At 55.3% G+C, this 15,163-nt stretch overlaps 1 protein-coding gene across 6 annotated transcripts in view; it reads right to left on the bottom strand.

The window, feature by feature from the left end:
• Positions 1-7,417: 7,417 nt before the first annotated feature.
• NDRG3 (NDRG family member 3) overlaps positions 7,418-15,163 on the bottom strand; it is a 118,583-nt gene continuing 110,837 nt past the window's right edge. For 3 of the 6 annotated variants that reach the window (XM_084645815.1, XM_084645814.1, XM_084645818.1), the window contains 5 exons: positions 14,007-14,058; positions 12,348-12,395; positions 11,303-11,480; positions 9,572-9,610; positions 7,418-9,039 (listed from right to left, as the gene is read on the bottom strand). In XM_084645815.1, coding sequence (XP_084501941.1) covers positions 8,861-9,039; positions 9,572-9,610; positions 11,303-11,480; positions 12,348-12,395; positions 14,007-14,058 — 496 coding nt within the window. In that variant the 3' untranslated portion in view covers positions 7,418-8,860. The remainder of the gene's footprint in view (positions 9,040-9,571; positions 9,611-11,302; positions 11,481-12,347; positions 12,396-14,006; positions 14,059-15,163) is intronic. The other 3 variants (XM_084645817.1, XM_084645819.1, XM_084645816.1) reach the window with 3 other exon arrangements.

The raw sequence follows: 15,163 nt of genomic DNA, 5'->3' as shown, positions 1-15,163 counted from the left end.
GAGGGCCCAGAGAGCCAGGCTGCTGATTGGCTCCTGCTGGCCCCCATGCAAAGCAGGTGGAAATGCTCCTTGAGCGGCCTCCCCTCGCTCCTGTGCTCCACGCTGGCTTGGCACAGGGGTCAGCCACTCTGTGCAGTGCCAGGCAGGGCAGCGTGAAGACCCCTGGACCAGCTGGGACCAGCTGGCCTTGGGCGCATGGGGTCAGTTACCCATTTATTACCCGCTAACAGCTCGCTCCCTAACCAGATTCCGTGTCTGAGCCCTCCTGCCCATCTGATAGCCCCCTCGTGCTTTGGTCCGGCCCCCAGCTCCGGCCTGAAGCAGGGCACTCTGGATGCAGAGCCTCCACTGTAACGCACACGCCATGCTGCTCCAGCGGGGAGGAAGGGGCAGGCTGGAGGCATGGGCACAGTACTCCTGACTGATGGGCAATTGCCCCGGGCTCAGGGCAGCGATAACCCCCCGTCAGTGGAAAAACAGTGGGCTGGTTCCAAGCAAGTCGGCACGCTGGGCTGCGACAGCTGTGCAGGGCTGCTCAGCTCCCGGCTGCAGTGCAGGAGATCTTATCTGCCCCAGCACCGACACTAGCCTGCGTGTCACGGCACCATCACCACGCTCCAGCCCACGTGCTTACGCTGGAGAGGAGGCGGCAGCTTCATGGAAACTGTGTGACGGAGCCTGGGCGCTCTGAGCACGAACAGCTGCCAGCCAGCAGCGTGCTGGGCACTGGGGCAATTCACGAGAGCCCCCCAACTCACACAGGGCCCCAAGTCCCAGCAGTGCTGGCTCCTTGCCAAGCCCCTAGCCCCTGCACGCAGGCCACAGGCCATTCTGTTCGCTGGTTCCAGCCACTCCCTTGCTTAAGCTCTGGTGCAGGCAGGCGCCAGGCTCCGTTGCTGCTCACAGGGGGTGTCCTCCGAACGTCTGCGTGAAGCTGGATATTGTGTTTGTGTGAGAGCGATGCGCACTGGGCGGTGGAGGCCGGGCTCAAAAGAGAGACAGCCCCACTGGCCGGGCGGTGACGTTCTGCAGGGCAATCCTGCTGTTCTGGAGGAAGTTACCTGCAACTGAAGGGCACAAACTGAGCGCACACACGACTTGCCCTCTCCTGGTTTTAGAAAGCCTGGCCAATGATAGAGGAAGTAACAGACCAACTTCCCTAAGCCAGCTCCAGGATGGTGCCCCTGGGGACATAAGGAAGCATCCCAGGAGCATAGGGAATCCCAGACCAAGAGAGGCCAACAGTCCATTTAGTTTGGTATCCTTTAGCCAACAATGGCTAAGCCCAAATGCTACAGAGAAAGGTGCAAGGAGCCCATGGTGAGACTCCTTGTAACCCCATGAGAGGTCAGCATGTGCCCTGGAGCTGCTATACCTCTGGTGCAGTGTCTGTGGCTGCTCTCATTATCCATATAAATGTCCAGTCCTTGCTCACTCCTGCTATGCTCTTGTGGCAATGAGTTCCACAGGCTGGTTACGTTGTGTGCTGAAACATATTTCCTTTCACGTGTTGCCTGCCAGTTTCATTGGGTGTCTCTTGCTTCTAGTGCATCGGTTTTCACCCTTTTTTCATCTTCAAACCCCTAAACTTTTTTAAATGGAGGTGCAGAGCCCTTTGGAAATCTTAGACAGTCTGCAGACCCCCAGGGGTCCACGGACCACAGGTTGAAAAACAAAAACAAAAACGGTTACTCACCTCTCGTAACAGTTGTTCTTTGAGATGTGTTGCTCATATCTATTCCAATTAGGTGTTGTCGGAAAGATTTTCCCCTAACAGCATCATTGGGTTGGCTGTGGAGGCCCCTGGAGTGGCGCCTTCATGGCGCTCAATATGTGAACCTACCAACCCAGCGCCCCCTCCGTTCCTTCTTGCCAGCTACTCTGACAGAGGGGAAGGCGGGTGGGTTTGGAATGGACATGAGCAACACATCTCGAAGAACAGTTATGAGAGGGGAGTGATGGATTTTTCTTCTTCAAGTGATTGCTCATATCGATTCCAATTAGGTGACTCCCAAGCCTTACCTAGGCAGTGGGGTCAGAGTTAAGGAAAGGCTGATTGCAGCACTGCTCTACCGAAAGCCGCGTCGTCTTTGACATGCCAGATGATGGCGTAGGGAGAGGTGAAGGTATGCACCGAGGACCAAGTTGCTGCCCTGCAGATTTCTTGGATCGGGACTTGGGCCAAGAATGCCGCTGATGAGGCCTGGGCCCTTGTAGAGTGCACAGTAAGAGCCAGGGCTGGTATGTTGACCAGCTCGTAGCATGTGCGGATGCACGACGTGATCCAGGCGGATATTCTTTGAGACGAGACCAGGAGTCCTTTCATCCAGTCTGCCACTGCTATGAACAGCTGGTTCGACTTTCTGAATGGCTTAGTGCACTCGATGTAAAAACCTAGTGCACGGTGAACACTGAGGGAGTGGAGCTGCTGTTCCCTGGTATCAGCATGAGGCTTTGGGTAAAAGACAGGTAGGAAAATGTCCTGACTGGTGTGGAAGTGCGACACCACCTTGGGGAGAAAGGCCAGATGTGGCCTGAGTTGCACCTTATCCTTGTGGAAAACCATGTAAGGTGAGTCGGAGGTGAGGGCCTTTAGCTCAGAGTCCCTCCTCGCAGACATAATGGTGACCAGGAACACTACCTTCCAAGACAGGTACAGGAGGGAGCAAGTTGCCAGTGGTTTGAATGGGGGCCCCATGAGCCTGGAAAGGACCACGTTAAGGTCCCACGTAGGGACAGGCTGCCGGATCTGGGAATGTAGGTGGTCCAAACCTTTAAGGAAGCAACCAACCACAGGGTTGGCGAAGACGGCTCGACCAGATGCTCCTGGTTGGAAGGCCGAGATAGCACCGAGGTGTACCCTTATGGAGGACACCACCAGGCCTTGCTGTTTCAGGTGCAGGAGGCACTCCAAGATAAGGGGTACCGGTGCCTGGAGAGGGGGTGTGCGACGCTTGTCACACCAACACGAGAATCTCTTCCACTTTGCCAGAGACGTGGCTCTAGTGGAGGGCTTCCTGCTGCTGAGGATGACCTCCCTTACTTGTTCTGAGCACAGAAGTTCCATAGGGTTCAGCCATGAAGCTTCCAAGCCGTGAGGTAGAGGGATCGTAGGTCGGGGTGATAGAGGCGACCGTGGTCCCAAGTGAGTAAGTCGGGGAGGAGCAGGAACATGACTGGTGCCTCCAACAGCTCCAGTAGCATGGGGTACCAGAGCTGTCGAGGCCACACTGGAGCTATCAGAATTACCTTTGCCCCCTCCCTGCGGACCTTGAGCAGGACCTTAGGAACAGGGGAAAGGCATAGAGCAGGTGACCTCTCCAGAGTAGCAGGAATGCATCCATGAGGGAGCCTGGGCTGCGACCCTGGAAGGAGCAGAACATTGGGCACTTCCTGTTGCGTCAGGTGGCAAACAGGTCGACCTGGGAAAACATCCACCTTTGGAAAATGAGGTGTAGGACATCTGACCAGATGGACCACTTGTGCATGTGGAAGGACCTGCTGAGGTAGTCGGCCAGCATGTTCTGAACTCCTGGTAGAAAGGATGCTTCCAGGTGAATGGAGTGGGTTATGCAGAACTCCCACAGTCAGAGGGCCTCCTGGCATAGGGGAGAGGAACGGACTCCCCCTTACTTGTTGATGTAAAACATGGCGCTGGTGTTGTCCATTAGAATCACTACGCACTGGCCTTGCAGTTGGGCCTGGAAGGCTTGGCAAGTGAAGTGCGCCGCCCTCAGCTCCTTGACGTTGATATGTAGGGAGAGCTCGTCCTGTGACCAGGCTCTGTGTCTGGAGGTCCCTCAGATACGCCCCCCATCCCAGAGCCGACGTGTCTGTAACCAGGGACAAGGAAGGTTGAGGATTGTGGAAAGGGACTCCACTGCACACCACTTGGGGGTCAAGCCACCAGCAAAGGAACAGGAGGACCTGCCCTGGCACCGTGATCACTGAATTCAAGCTGTTGCACCCCTGGCGGTAGGCTGAGGTGAGCCATGTCTGCAACGGTCTGAGACGCAACCTGGCGTGCCAGGTCACATAAGTGCAAGAAGCCACGTGACTGAGACTCAGGCACCCCTTGCTGTTGTGGTGGGAATTGCTGGAGGGTTTGAATGATGTCCATGATGGCTCGGAATCAGGACTCCGGTAGAAGGGCTCACGCCTGGACCGAGTCTAACACTGCCCCAATGAATTCTATTCTCTGGGTGGGTTCCAGGGTTGACTTCCCCAAGTTGAGGAGGAGACCCAGCTGCTCTAACATGCACCTGAGCAAACAGATTTGGGACTGCACCTGTACCCTGGTGTGGCCCCTGAGCAGCCAGTCGTCGAGGTAGGGGTATACTTGCCTCTGCTGGTGACAGAAGAAAGCAGCCATATCCTACATGCACTTGATGAACACTCGGGAGGCTGTTGAGAAGCTGAATGGTAGGGCAGTGAATTGGTAATGCTTGTGGTTGACCACGAAGTGTAGAAAGTGCCTATGTGCTGGATGAATCGCTATGTGGAAGTATGCATCCTTCATGTCGAGGGCAGCGTACCAGTGTCTCGGATCCAGGCAGAGACAAAACAAAGAGTTAGGGGAACACGGAGAACTTGCCGAGCAAGACGCCACAGTTCCAACGACCGTCACCGGCGGTAAGAAGGAACTGAGGAGGCACCGGGTCGGCAGGGTCATATACTGAGCGCCATGAAGGCGCCACACCAGGGGGCTCCACCACCGACCTGACGAGTGCTGCTAGGGGAAAAACTTTCCAAGGACTGTGCATGCGGCCCGCGCACACCTGATTGGAATCGATCTGAGCAATCACTCGAAGAAGAACCACCACTGTTCCAGGATTACGAGGGAAATTTGAATTGGAACAGCCAGCTGGCGAGAGCGTATACACAGCACAGTGCTGTGTACGAGCCAAGCTCCGTCAGGGCCTGGGACCCCCATGTCTGGCTCCGAGATGCCTGCTCCCTGGAGCCAGCCAACCTATGAGCAGGGGCATTTAGATAGGGTCTGTGCGTGTCTCCAGCCCCCGGCTCCTGAGGCAGCGCTTTCCCAGGCTCTCGCCCCAGTTGAGGGGCCTGACTGGGGTTTGGTGTGAGCCAGCCCCCATCCTGGCTCTGCCTGCTTGGTGTTGTTACGGAGATGTCTGCCCAGACCTCGGTGCTGAGCTGCGCGGCCGGTTCTGTGTCTCTCCCCAAGAGCTGTGGGTCAGTCAGGGCACAGCTCAGCCGCCAGAAAGGCTTTGGGGCCTGACCCTCCGGTGGCTGCTTCGTGCCCTGCTCAGTCCCTCCTGCTACCTCCACAGCGCAGCCTGTACCTGGCCCAGGCCTGGGGGAAGCAGGACTCCTCATGGCTCCCACCCCCGGCAATGCAGAATCCAGCTCTGCTAGCGCTGCAAGCCACGCTCTGTTTGTAACCATCGATTCTCACCGAGTTACCAGATTCTGCTGCTCTTGGAACTGCAGGGAACTAGCCCCGGGCAGAGCCGGCAGGGGCACAGTGCAGGCCTATGCCTTTGTGCAAACTGGGCAGCCTTGTGCCTTGCAGCTGGGGAGCAGAGGGAGGCCAGACTGTCGCTGGCCCACAGGCAACCTCCAGGACAACCCAGGCGGGGGGTATGCTGTTCCCTGCTGTAAGGGAAGCCCCCGCCCTGGTTTGGGTTCTGTGGCAAGGGGCTGGCTGGCTGGGGAGGCAGCGTGGACAAACCCTCTGCTCCTCTATCATGTCGGACAAAGGGCTTGAGCTGTGGGTGCAGCTGCGGGCAGGGCTGGGAGGGAGCCAGGTGTGGCTTGTCGATCCGCGCAGCGCTGACTTGTCACTGACAGAACGCAGACGTTCCACACACCGGCAAGGCTGGCCAGAGGCTGCCATCCGGCCTCGCGCCAAGTAGTCCCACTGCCTGAGTACGTGGGGGCCGGGGGTAGATTATACCAAAGAATTAGGCCATGTTTATACTACAGCAGCAGCCTAGCTACAGCCCTGGAGCACAGATGCTTCTCAAACTCATCCCAGAGCATCTGCTTCAACGGCAGGTACCAAGGAGCCCAGTGTCGCAGTTCCAGGGTAACTGCCCCCCCCCCGCGCCCCTGTGGTGGACCCCTTTCTGGGGCGGGAACCCACATTTCTCTCCCCACATGCGGGATTCAGGCCGTGGCTCCTGCTGCCCTTCATTGTGATCCTCTTAGCAAGTCCGAGTTCAGTCCTGCACCTGCCAAGCTGCTCCCTCCCAAGGGCTATGGCTGGGCGACTGCCTGGCTGGCAGAGAGGCCAGCACATTTATTTAGGACAAAACCGTTACAAAGAAAGCACAATTTAACAATAAACAGGCTGTGTGTGTGGCTTAGAGGTTTGTCACCCATCTTCCCTGTGGAGCCCCGGGCAGGGCACACAGCCAATTCTGTCCCTCTTGGTCACAGGCTCAAATCAGTTCTCGCATCATGTTTGAGTGACCCCTCCTCAACTGTAAGCTGCCCACTTTATCCAGCTCTCAGGCTGCTGGGCCTCTTGAGCCTGGTCAAAACTAGGCTGTGGAGCAGTACTTTACACCAGTCACCACCAGTGACATTAGCTCCTGATGTTCATTTATGCTGAGTGATTCCCCCTCCAAAAAGAAAGGAATTAACCTCTTCACACACAGCAGGGAACAATATAAGAGGGAAACTGAGTCAAACCTATTTTCCCATAAATATATCAGAAGTTCGCCAGTTCTCCACAATCTGCACGAATGTCTTGCCCCCATGAGAGTGTTCACTCCTAGCACCCACTGGTCCACTTCTATACCCTTATAACTACATCCACACTAGGGTTTTTTTTTTTTTAAATGATTTTAGGATAAAGCTTCCTAGTATAGACCAGCCCTTACCTACTAGGGAATAAACTTGCTGAGAGACTATTCCAACCCAGGGACTGCTCCCAGTTTTGTATTTACTCTTTAAATATCTATTTTGGAGCTGCATGTTTCTTTTGGCATTGTACAGCAAAGCCAAGGCTGTTGGTCAACCAGCTGCTTCAGAGAGGACTCCTTGGGATGAGCGTACCATATGCAATCTGTGACCAAACCTGCCCTGAGCCATTGTGCGACTTGGGGGACTCTCACTCCCCCATGTATGAAGATAGCGATACAGCTCCTCCTCCATGAAATGTTGAGGGATCTATGGCAGGAAAGTGCTGCAGCATAGCTACAGCCGGGAGATTAAGGCTGAGTGGCTGAGCCCTGCGAAGAGGCCAATGAAGTCGGCCCAGCTAGCTGAGTCTGACGCAGGCAGCTATCAGCAGACGGCTCCCACCGGCCGGCACACTCGGGGCACAGTGCTCTTTGTGAGTGGCTGGGGCAGTTCCCGATGAAGTCCATGCTCTATAGGGCACCCAGAATGTTGATGGCAAATAGTGACTAAACAAACAGCAGCAGAAGGAACACAAGGAGCCAGGTAACAATGACTCATTTGTAGCTTTATTTAATAATTGGTACAAAGTGCCCCTCAGGCAGAGCCTCCCGGTCCCATTCCCTACCTGAGCGGAGCAGAATATGAAAGCTCTGAGGAGCCAGTTCCCTACCAGTCAGAACTGGGCAGCAGCGGAAAGAGGATGCGTTACCTTGACTTTATCAAAAGACCTGCAGTGACCTGACAGGTTATCCCTCATCTCAGTGAAGAGCTCCCCTGCTGTGTGACAGGGTCATTAATTTGCCTGCTATCCTCTGTGAGTGATTCACCACATACAAAAAAGAGCAACAGACTTGTGAATTCAATGAAGACAGAATCTGCAGGGTGACATTCCCTAGCCATTGGTTAGCCACAAGCTCCAGGCCTGGGAATACAGGCCATCTCTGACAGGATTCAGATTCACTGGCATTTTTCCAGCAACCACTGAATTGGGATACCCTGCCCTGGCAATCCAGCTGGGCCGTGTGGCAATGCTAAGTGGATGCTGGCACAGCAGGAGCAGCAAGCTCCCCCATGGCCCAGTTCTGGATCCCAGGCCTGCAGCTGGGCACTGCTGCCCACTTCACAATGTACTGAGGGTTAGAGATTTCAAAAAGTCACAGCAAAGAGTCCAGTTATGAGGAGACGTGACCACATGTTATAAACGATCCCGTCTGCATCCAGCCCTCCTACAAACTGCTCTGGAGGGTCCCTGTGGGTCGACAAAGCCACGGTCACGGCTGTCGAACAGTGTAATCCCTTGTACTCTGCCGAATAGTGCATTTTAATTAGTGAGAATTAACTCATTAATTGCTTTGCCCTTTCAAGAGGTTCAGGTAAGAGATGGCTCTGCTCATTCTGAACACACGAGACCAAGACAATAGTTATGACTGTCCCATCCCCCCAGGAGTGCTTTGAACCCCACCAGCCCGAGGAGTGCAAGGACGCTTTGCTGTGCTCAGCGCTCTGTGTGGAATAAGACTCGCCTCCTGTGCCTGGAGTTTTGCACCATTGTGGGCTCGCTTCCCCTCACCCCCCAAATGCCCTAAGAACTACACTACAAAAGTCCTAATGTCCTTTAGCAGAAGCACAACTAGGAAGCAATTCTAACCTCACAAAGCCACAGACATCAGATTTAAATTAAAGAGGGAAACAATGGCTGTTGGTGGATCGATACACAGCACAGCAAGCACAGGAAGGAGGGGGCACAAGCATGTACAGCAACTGGGTTCACTGGGCCTGTGGAATGTTAATGACTTTTAAAGTGGTTCTGTTCCCAGAGACATACAAAAAGGACCAAAGTAGCACCAAGCACAGACTATCAAGGAGGCAGCGGCTTGGATGGGCATGCACAGGTTAGAGAAAACTGACGTTTTGCTAGATGAAATGCTAGATTCTGGGTAGGGTCTGTGGGGGAGGATGAAGTTGTCTGGATCCAGAAAGTTTCCTCTTAGCAGGATACTTCCATGGTTTGCGGTGTGTCCTGGACATCAGCTGCTTCTGGGGGCCCAGCAGTCCCCTCCCCTTGGTTGCTGATGTGCGACCGGCTGGGGGCACTCTCTCCAGAGCCCACACTGGAGGAGGAGTGGGTACGGGAGCGGATAAGTCTAGTCATACTAGCTGTTGGCACTGCAGGAAAGAAAGAGGACTGTCAAAAGGAGCAAGGTCACAGAGGTAGTGAACTACAGCTGATACCACTGGGCTCTCTTGTGCCAGCACCCTGCTGGGTAAGCGTGAAAAGAGCTATACACAGGATCAGAACAGTTACTCTCAGCTCCCCAAAACCGGGCCTTTATGCATCAAAAGCAGGTGGTTTATGGCCTGATTTCAAAAGGTCTGAGGTGGGCAACTGCAAATTGCATAACCGGCCATTTGCAAATGTAGCCATGGTAACTTGTACATTAGGTAGTGATTGGTCACAAGACCTTTTGAAAATGAGTCCTTTGCTCCAGATAACCAGAGAGCTGCAAACCATGCAACAATCAGCAACACACAGATGAGAGGTGAAAACACACAGTGCACACAATGTACAATGGAGCGGGCCAGGATCCAGAGCGCCAGCAGGACATGCTGCAAGCCACCAGAGCAATGCACCCGAAAGATGGCAGGGGTTCAGCTCAGTATGCAGCCCTGGTCGTGCTAGGTGTGGGTTTGCAGGTACCTGACTCCGTGCTCAGGTGGCTGAGCTGCACATAAGGGACTGGAAACAACGTGAGGCAGGGAAGAGATGGACACAAGAGAAAGCAAGTTAATTCCCCCATCAGCCTGGAACGCACCATGCTGCTAGAGCGAACCCCAGCGCACCAGGTCTGCAGCCAGCCAGTGCTCCTGGGCTCTGGACTCACACCCCACACTGATAGTTTCTTAGCAGCTTCCCCTTGGAGAGGAAATCGCCCCAGAAGTTCCTGCAGATGTTACTCGGCTCTCTGCCCATTAGAAAGAAAGGAAATCAGATTCCCTTGAAGATCGCAGGAAAAGCCATGTTCTTAGTGGCTCCACTGGGCTTTCAGAAGAGCAGGGCCCCTTACAAGAGACTGTGTTTAGTATTTACAGCCCAGCCTCCCCTGCCCCGAGACGGGGGCCATGGGATCAGAGTGTTGTCCCCTGAACTGACAGTCATGGTCTCTGCAGCTGTGCCCATGAGCACAGAGTGTCCCCTCCAAGACAGTGTCTGAGATGGGGACGGCAGTTAGAGCAGCACAGGCTGCCTTGGACAAGGGGCAGGAGGCAAGTAAGAAGGAGCCTTTCCTTCCACTTGGGAGGTCCCTGCTCCTTAACCTGGGGCAAGTGGGCCTGTGTCCTGCTGGTAGTGACTTCTGCCCTGGCCTACGTCCATTCTCTGGTAGCAGGGCCCTCGCTCGGGTCTCTGCAGGGCCACAACCTGGATCCTATCAAACATCATGTCACTCAGACAGGCTAAAGGAGGGGTGCCCTCGCTCCCACTGGCACACCACACCCTGCCTGAAGGAGCCCCGACCCTCCGATGCCTGATGACAGCATTTACAGCTTAGCCATCAGGGAAGCAAGGGTCACACTCAGGCCCAGGGAACTCTGCTTAGTCCACGTAAGATCCGGGGAACCTCTGACAGCACGGCACGTTGACGTCTCTGTTTGCTGGTGGCTACTCAGCCAACAACCTTCTCTCTAGGGGGCCAGTTTTACCTGCCAAGCAGGTGCCATGTAGGATAAGACCTGTCTTCCCACATCCATATCCGTGGGACCACAGCTGGCTCAGCCAATGTCTTTGGCTTACTGGAGATGACAATGACTCTTCCGGGGCCCTGGCAGCTGCCGGCATGTTAACGTTGGCTCTTTGGCCTCAGTGGTGACTTGACCAACGAGATGGGAAGAGCCACGGCGGCTCTCACCGGGCGGCTCTCACCGGGCTCCCAGAGATATTGGGGCTGATATCTGGAGGCGCCTCGGGAGGTGACTCATGCACTGGGCAGCTAGCGGCACCATCTGCCCGGGACAGTGCGTACACAGCTGTGCCCCAGAGCAGAGCTCTAGCATCTCCAGACCAGAGCACTGCTGAGCACAGACTGCCCTGGAGCTAACCCGCTGCCACGAGCCCCACAGGCCCCCAGGGGCTGCCTGTGGGATCCAGAGCAGAGCGGTTACCATTCGAAGGCAGCAGGCCTTGTCTAGGCTTTGCCATGCACGAGCCCTAGAGCTGACATGCTGTCTTCTAGGTGCTAAGGGTGGTTAGCATCTCGATACACACATCTGTTTACATGTGTCAGCGCGACACTCATTTCTCCAGGCTAAGCTGAGCCTCTGAGGGTACGTGGCTGGCTGTGCCACGGGACGCTGCCCGTCATAGACACACAGGCAAAGCCATCGTCCCCCACACCAGCCCCACTGGGCAAGGGAAGCTGTGTTTGCTACTTACTGTAGCCCATTCCCTGCACAAAGTACTTGAAGGCTTCTGTCAGCTTCCCAGGCTGAGGAGACAAAACACGAGGTGTTAACATGTGCAGAGCTGGGGCCAGGCTGTGGAAAACACGAGCCAGAGAACAGAGACAAATTCCTACCTGAACCACTTGGGGCAGCCCTCCGCAGTCTGCCATCTGCAAAAAAGAAAGAGGGGCTTTGAAGAGTCCCTTCCCCATGCCATCTGGCCAGGCCAGGGGCTGGGCTAACACTGCCAGCCCCACTGGGGCCCATTCAATCCTCACTGACCAAAAAGCAGATGCTGCTCCCTCACTTTTAACACAGAGCCGTGGCCTGTGGTGACTGGGGGTTCCAGCATGCAGCGCTTCACCGTGACTGTCTCCACTTGGCTCAAGGAGCATGGCCCGCTAGTCTTCACAGGCTGCACATCTCCATTAACAAGGGGTGTCTGGGCCATATTCTAGGAGTCACAGAGCACCTCCTTCACCAGCCATGTGCCAAGGCCCTTCCTGCCAGAGGAGGGATAGACTCCCCGACCCTAATATCCAGGCTCTTTCTGCCTCCTAGAGAGAAGGGCCGTCTGCTCAGTGGAGAAGTCCCCTGGCGGTGGGTGGAGGTGGCAGGGACTTGCAATTGGTCTAAAGGTGGTGTAAGCGACTCCTGTGCCACCCCAGCTGACCCTAGCATAGGAGGCATACTAGGGGCATGCAGAGCACATGGCTGGGACACCTCTGCACGCTAGTTCTCAGCTGGCAGGTGCTCCCTTGGGGACTGTTTTCCAGTCAGTGTAAGCTCAAGTAGTTCCGAGGCTGCCCTAAGTTTTGCCAAGGCCAGAGAGGTGCAGTGCAGGGACTGCAGGAACCTGGCAGCCTGCCTCCTCTCCTGTGCTGAGTGGCTCAGGAGAGCATCTGGCCCAGATCATCTCTCTAGACACCTCCGTGAAAGCCAGATGCATTTAAGGAGATCAATGCACAGAGCTGGGCTCTCAGCAGACGTAGTATCCCTAAGGCAGTCTGTGGCAGGCCCCTGGAGCTGCCTGGTACCTTCAGGAGCGTAGTGTTGATAGGGTCCAGACGCGAGTTACATTCAACCTAAAAACAAAAAGGGGAAAATCAAATGGCGTCACATGCCCACATGTGTCAGATCTGGAGCATGGGGCAGGTGCTTTCATTGGGGCTGCTGCTCCCCAAGAGACAACAACCACCCTCAGTGACAGGAGCATCAGGGGACCAGGCTGCCGCCAGCACAGTCCCAGCATGGGAGGAGGTGATCAGACAGCGGAGGACGGATGGAATGTAGAGCAGCAGGGGCACGAGTAACTTCTTGCAGTAAGAATGAAACCCTCCTAGTGCTAAAGACTGATCCAGAACTGCTCTCCTGCATCACTCTGCCATGAGCAGAAAGCTCCAGCACTCTGGAGACGGGGCTGTGGTTGGGATGGGAGGGGACCAAGAGACCACATGAGCGGTGGTTTGCACGCTGAAACATTCAGAACCTCGCCCAACCAAGAGCCTATGCTACAGCCGACACAGCTAGTGGGAGGCACCACAGCATGGAGGGGGAACCCTGATCCGGACCCCTGGCCATCCAGGAGACCTGTACAGAGAGTGGTACGTAGGTCAGCTGAGCCCAAGAGAGCTGGTGGAGTCAGGCCAGGCCAGGCCAGGGCAGACTATTACGCAGTGTATTGATGGATGATGCATCACAATGTTACTGTGCTGTCCAGGAGCTGGGAATCAGGCTGTTTCGTGCTATGTCACATGCACGGAGGCTGAGGCCTGGGAGAGCCCGTTGCCGCCTCCCCCTGCTGCCAGCTGGGAAGCGACTGGAGTCCTCGGGGACACTATCCCTGCTGCAAAATCAAACCCTGTGAACGACCTGGACTCTAGGGAAGAGAGCAGGGACCCATGGCGGTGTGAACTGAGTGCCATGTAGCAGCCCTATAGATCTACATTAAGGGCTTGTTGCAAGATACAGCTCACTGAAACTGCCACGGCCGTAGCTGAGTGAGCCCTGAGACGCTCAGGAACAAGGGCTTTAGTTAATACACCCGTAGCTTTTCAGCTCAAACTCCCTTTAGATCTGTCCCTAAGGAGGCTGTTAGAGCTCCTGAAATGCCAAGGAGTTTTCTCTAGTTTTCCAGTCGCGCCCCCGCTTACCGTTCATGGAATGTATCGCGCCCCCTCCTGTCGCACCCCATTACCACCCTTCTGCGCTGCTGCTGATGGCGGCGCTGCCTTCAGAGCTGGGCGGCTGGAGAGCAGTGGCTGCTGGCCGGGGCGTTCATGTTTGCGGCGTGGGGTGGACTATTTTTCTTAATCCCGCTCCTGCCCAGCAATACCCACTCTATTTTTATCCTGCTCCCCCCATGGGATCCCAGTTTCTTCATGGCCCCCCCCCGCCCGCCCGAGAATCTCTTGAGCCTCCGCTGGGGGGTGCACTCCCCAGTTTGCACACCACTGCTCTAAGTAATAGCTGATCGCTCTCTCAACTTCCAGGGCATGAAGCCTGGTTTCTTCCTTTGGGAAACGCAAGCAGCGCTACTGACTAAAATAAATAAAAGACAAGCCCTGTTTGTGAGACATTTTGGGTGAGTGCTGAGTACTAGCCGGTCCATGAGACAGTAGGTGGGGTGGGGGGTTGCTAATTGCTCATTGGGACTAAGAAGAGCATTCAGTGCAAAAGAGACCTTGTATACATACCACAGCTTCAACGGCAGGCGAGCTGTCACCAACCACTAATAAGGCAGGGCACCTGGGCAAAAGCCAGCAGAGAAGTACATTAATTGCAGTGCAATTAATCTATCCATAGCTTTCATGGCTCCAGCTTAGTTCTATTCTCCTCTAGCCTCTCAAAAACCTTTGTTAATTTAGAGCATGGCTCGGGACCCCCATTGGGGAGCGGTGTGGGGTCCAGGATTAGTTGGGGATTGGTCCTGCTTTGAGCAGGGGGTTGGACTAGATGACCTCCTGAGGTCCCTTCCGACCCTGATATTCTAATGATTCTATGACCCCTGCTACTGCTCAGGGGGCGGGGGGCTGGGCAGCAGTGCGTGGCCCGGGACTCCTGCGACTGCTCGGGGATGCGGGGCGGGGCTGGCAGGCTCCTTACCTGGCTCCACGGGGCTCCTGGAAGCGGCCGCCATGTCCCTGCAGCCCCTAGATGGAAACGCAGCCTGGGGAGCTCTGCGCGCTGCCCCCGCCCTGAGCGCCCGCTCTGCAGCTCCCAGTGGCCAGGAACTGCGACCAATGGGAGCTGTGGGGGCGGCACCTGCAGACGGAGGCAGTGCATGGAGCTTCCTGGCTGCGCCTCCACCTAGGAGCCGGACATGCTGGCTGCTTCCGAGGAGCCCCCGAGCTAAGCGCCGCCCAGACCCCTCACCTGCTTCCATACCCCAACCCCCTCCCACTCCCAAACTCCTGCTGCTGCGAGTGGGGTCACAGCCTTACTTATGACTGAGTATTCAAAAATTTTAAAAAATAACATTAGTAAACTTAAAGTTAGCCTAGGACTTAGATTTTGCTATAACCCAGAAGTGGGTCAATTTTCAAATCTCAAAAAATCAAGACAGAAAAGTACATTAAAAAAATCTCCTAAAGGAGCTGCTTAGAACCCAGTAACAGAACATTAACGCTGCTCCTTAAGTAAATGCTGTGAGCTTGGGGAGGGGACACTGTCATCCATATGCAACAAAAGGGTATTTCCTTCTTAAGGGGCTCCTTAACCCTGGAGCCATGATGTGCCCCCACCACACTGCACTCTAGATTAATATTTCTGCATCCTGAGCACAGTGCTGCTGAATTCTTCTCAGCATTCAGGCTCTTGGGTCTCTTGCCGAGACGCAGCAGCCTCTCTGTGG

This window comes from Lepidochelys olivacea (genome assembly GCF_965140295.1).
Source record: "Lepidochelys olivacea isolate rLepOli2 genome assembly, chromosome: 13".
Classification (NCBI taxonomy): domain Eukaryota; kingdom Metazoa; phylum Chordata; order Testudines; family Cheloniidae; genus Lepidochelys; species Lepidochelys olivacea.
Note: the sequence above shows the minus strand (reverse complement) of the source record. Positions and strands in the feature narration are given on the sequence as shown.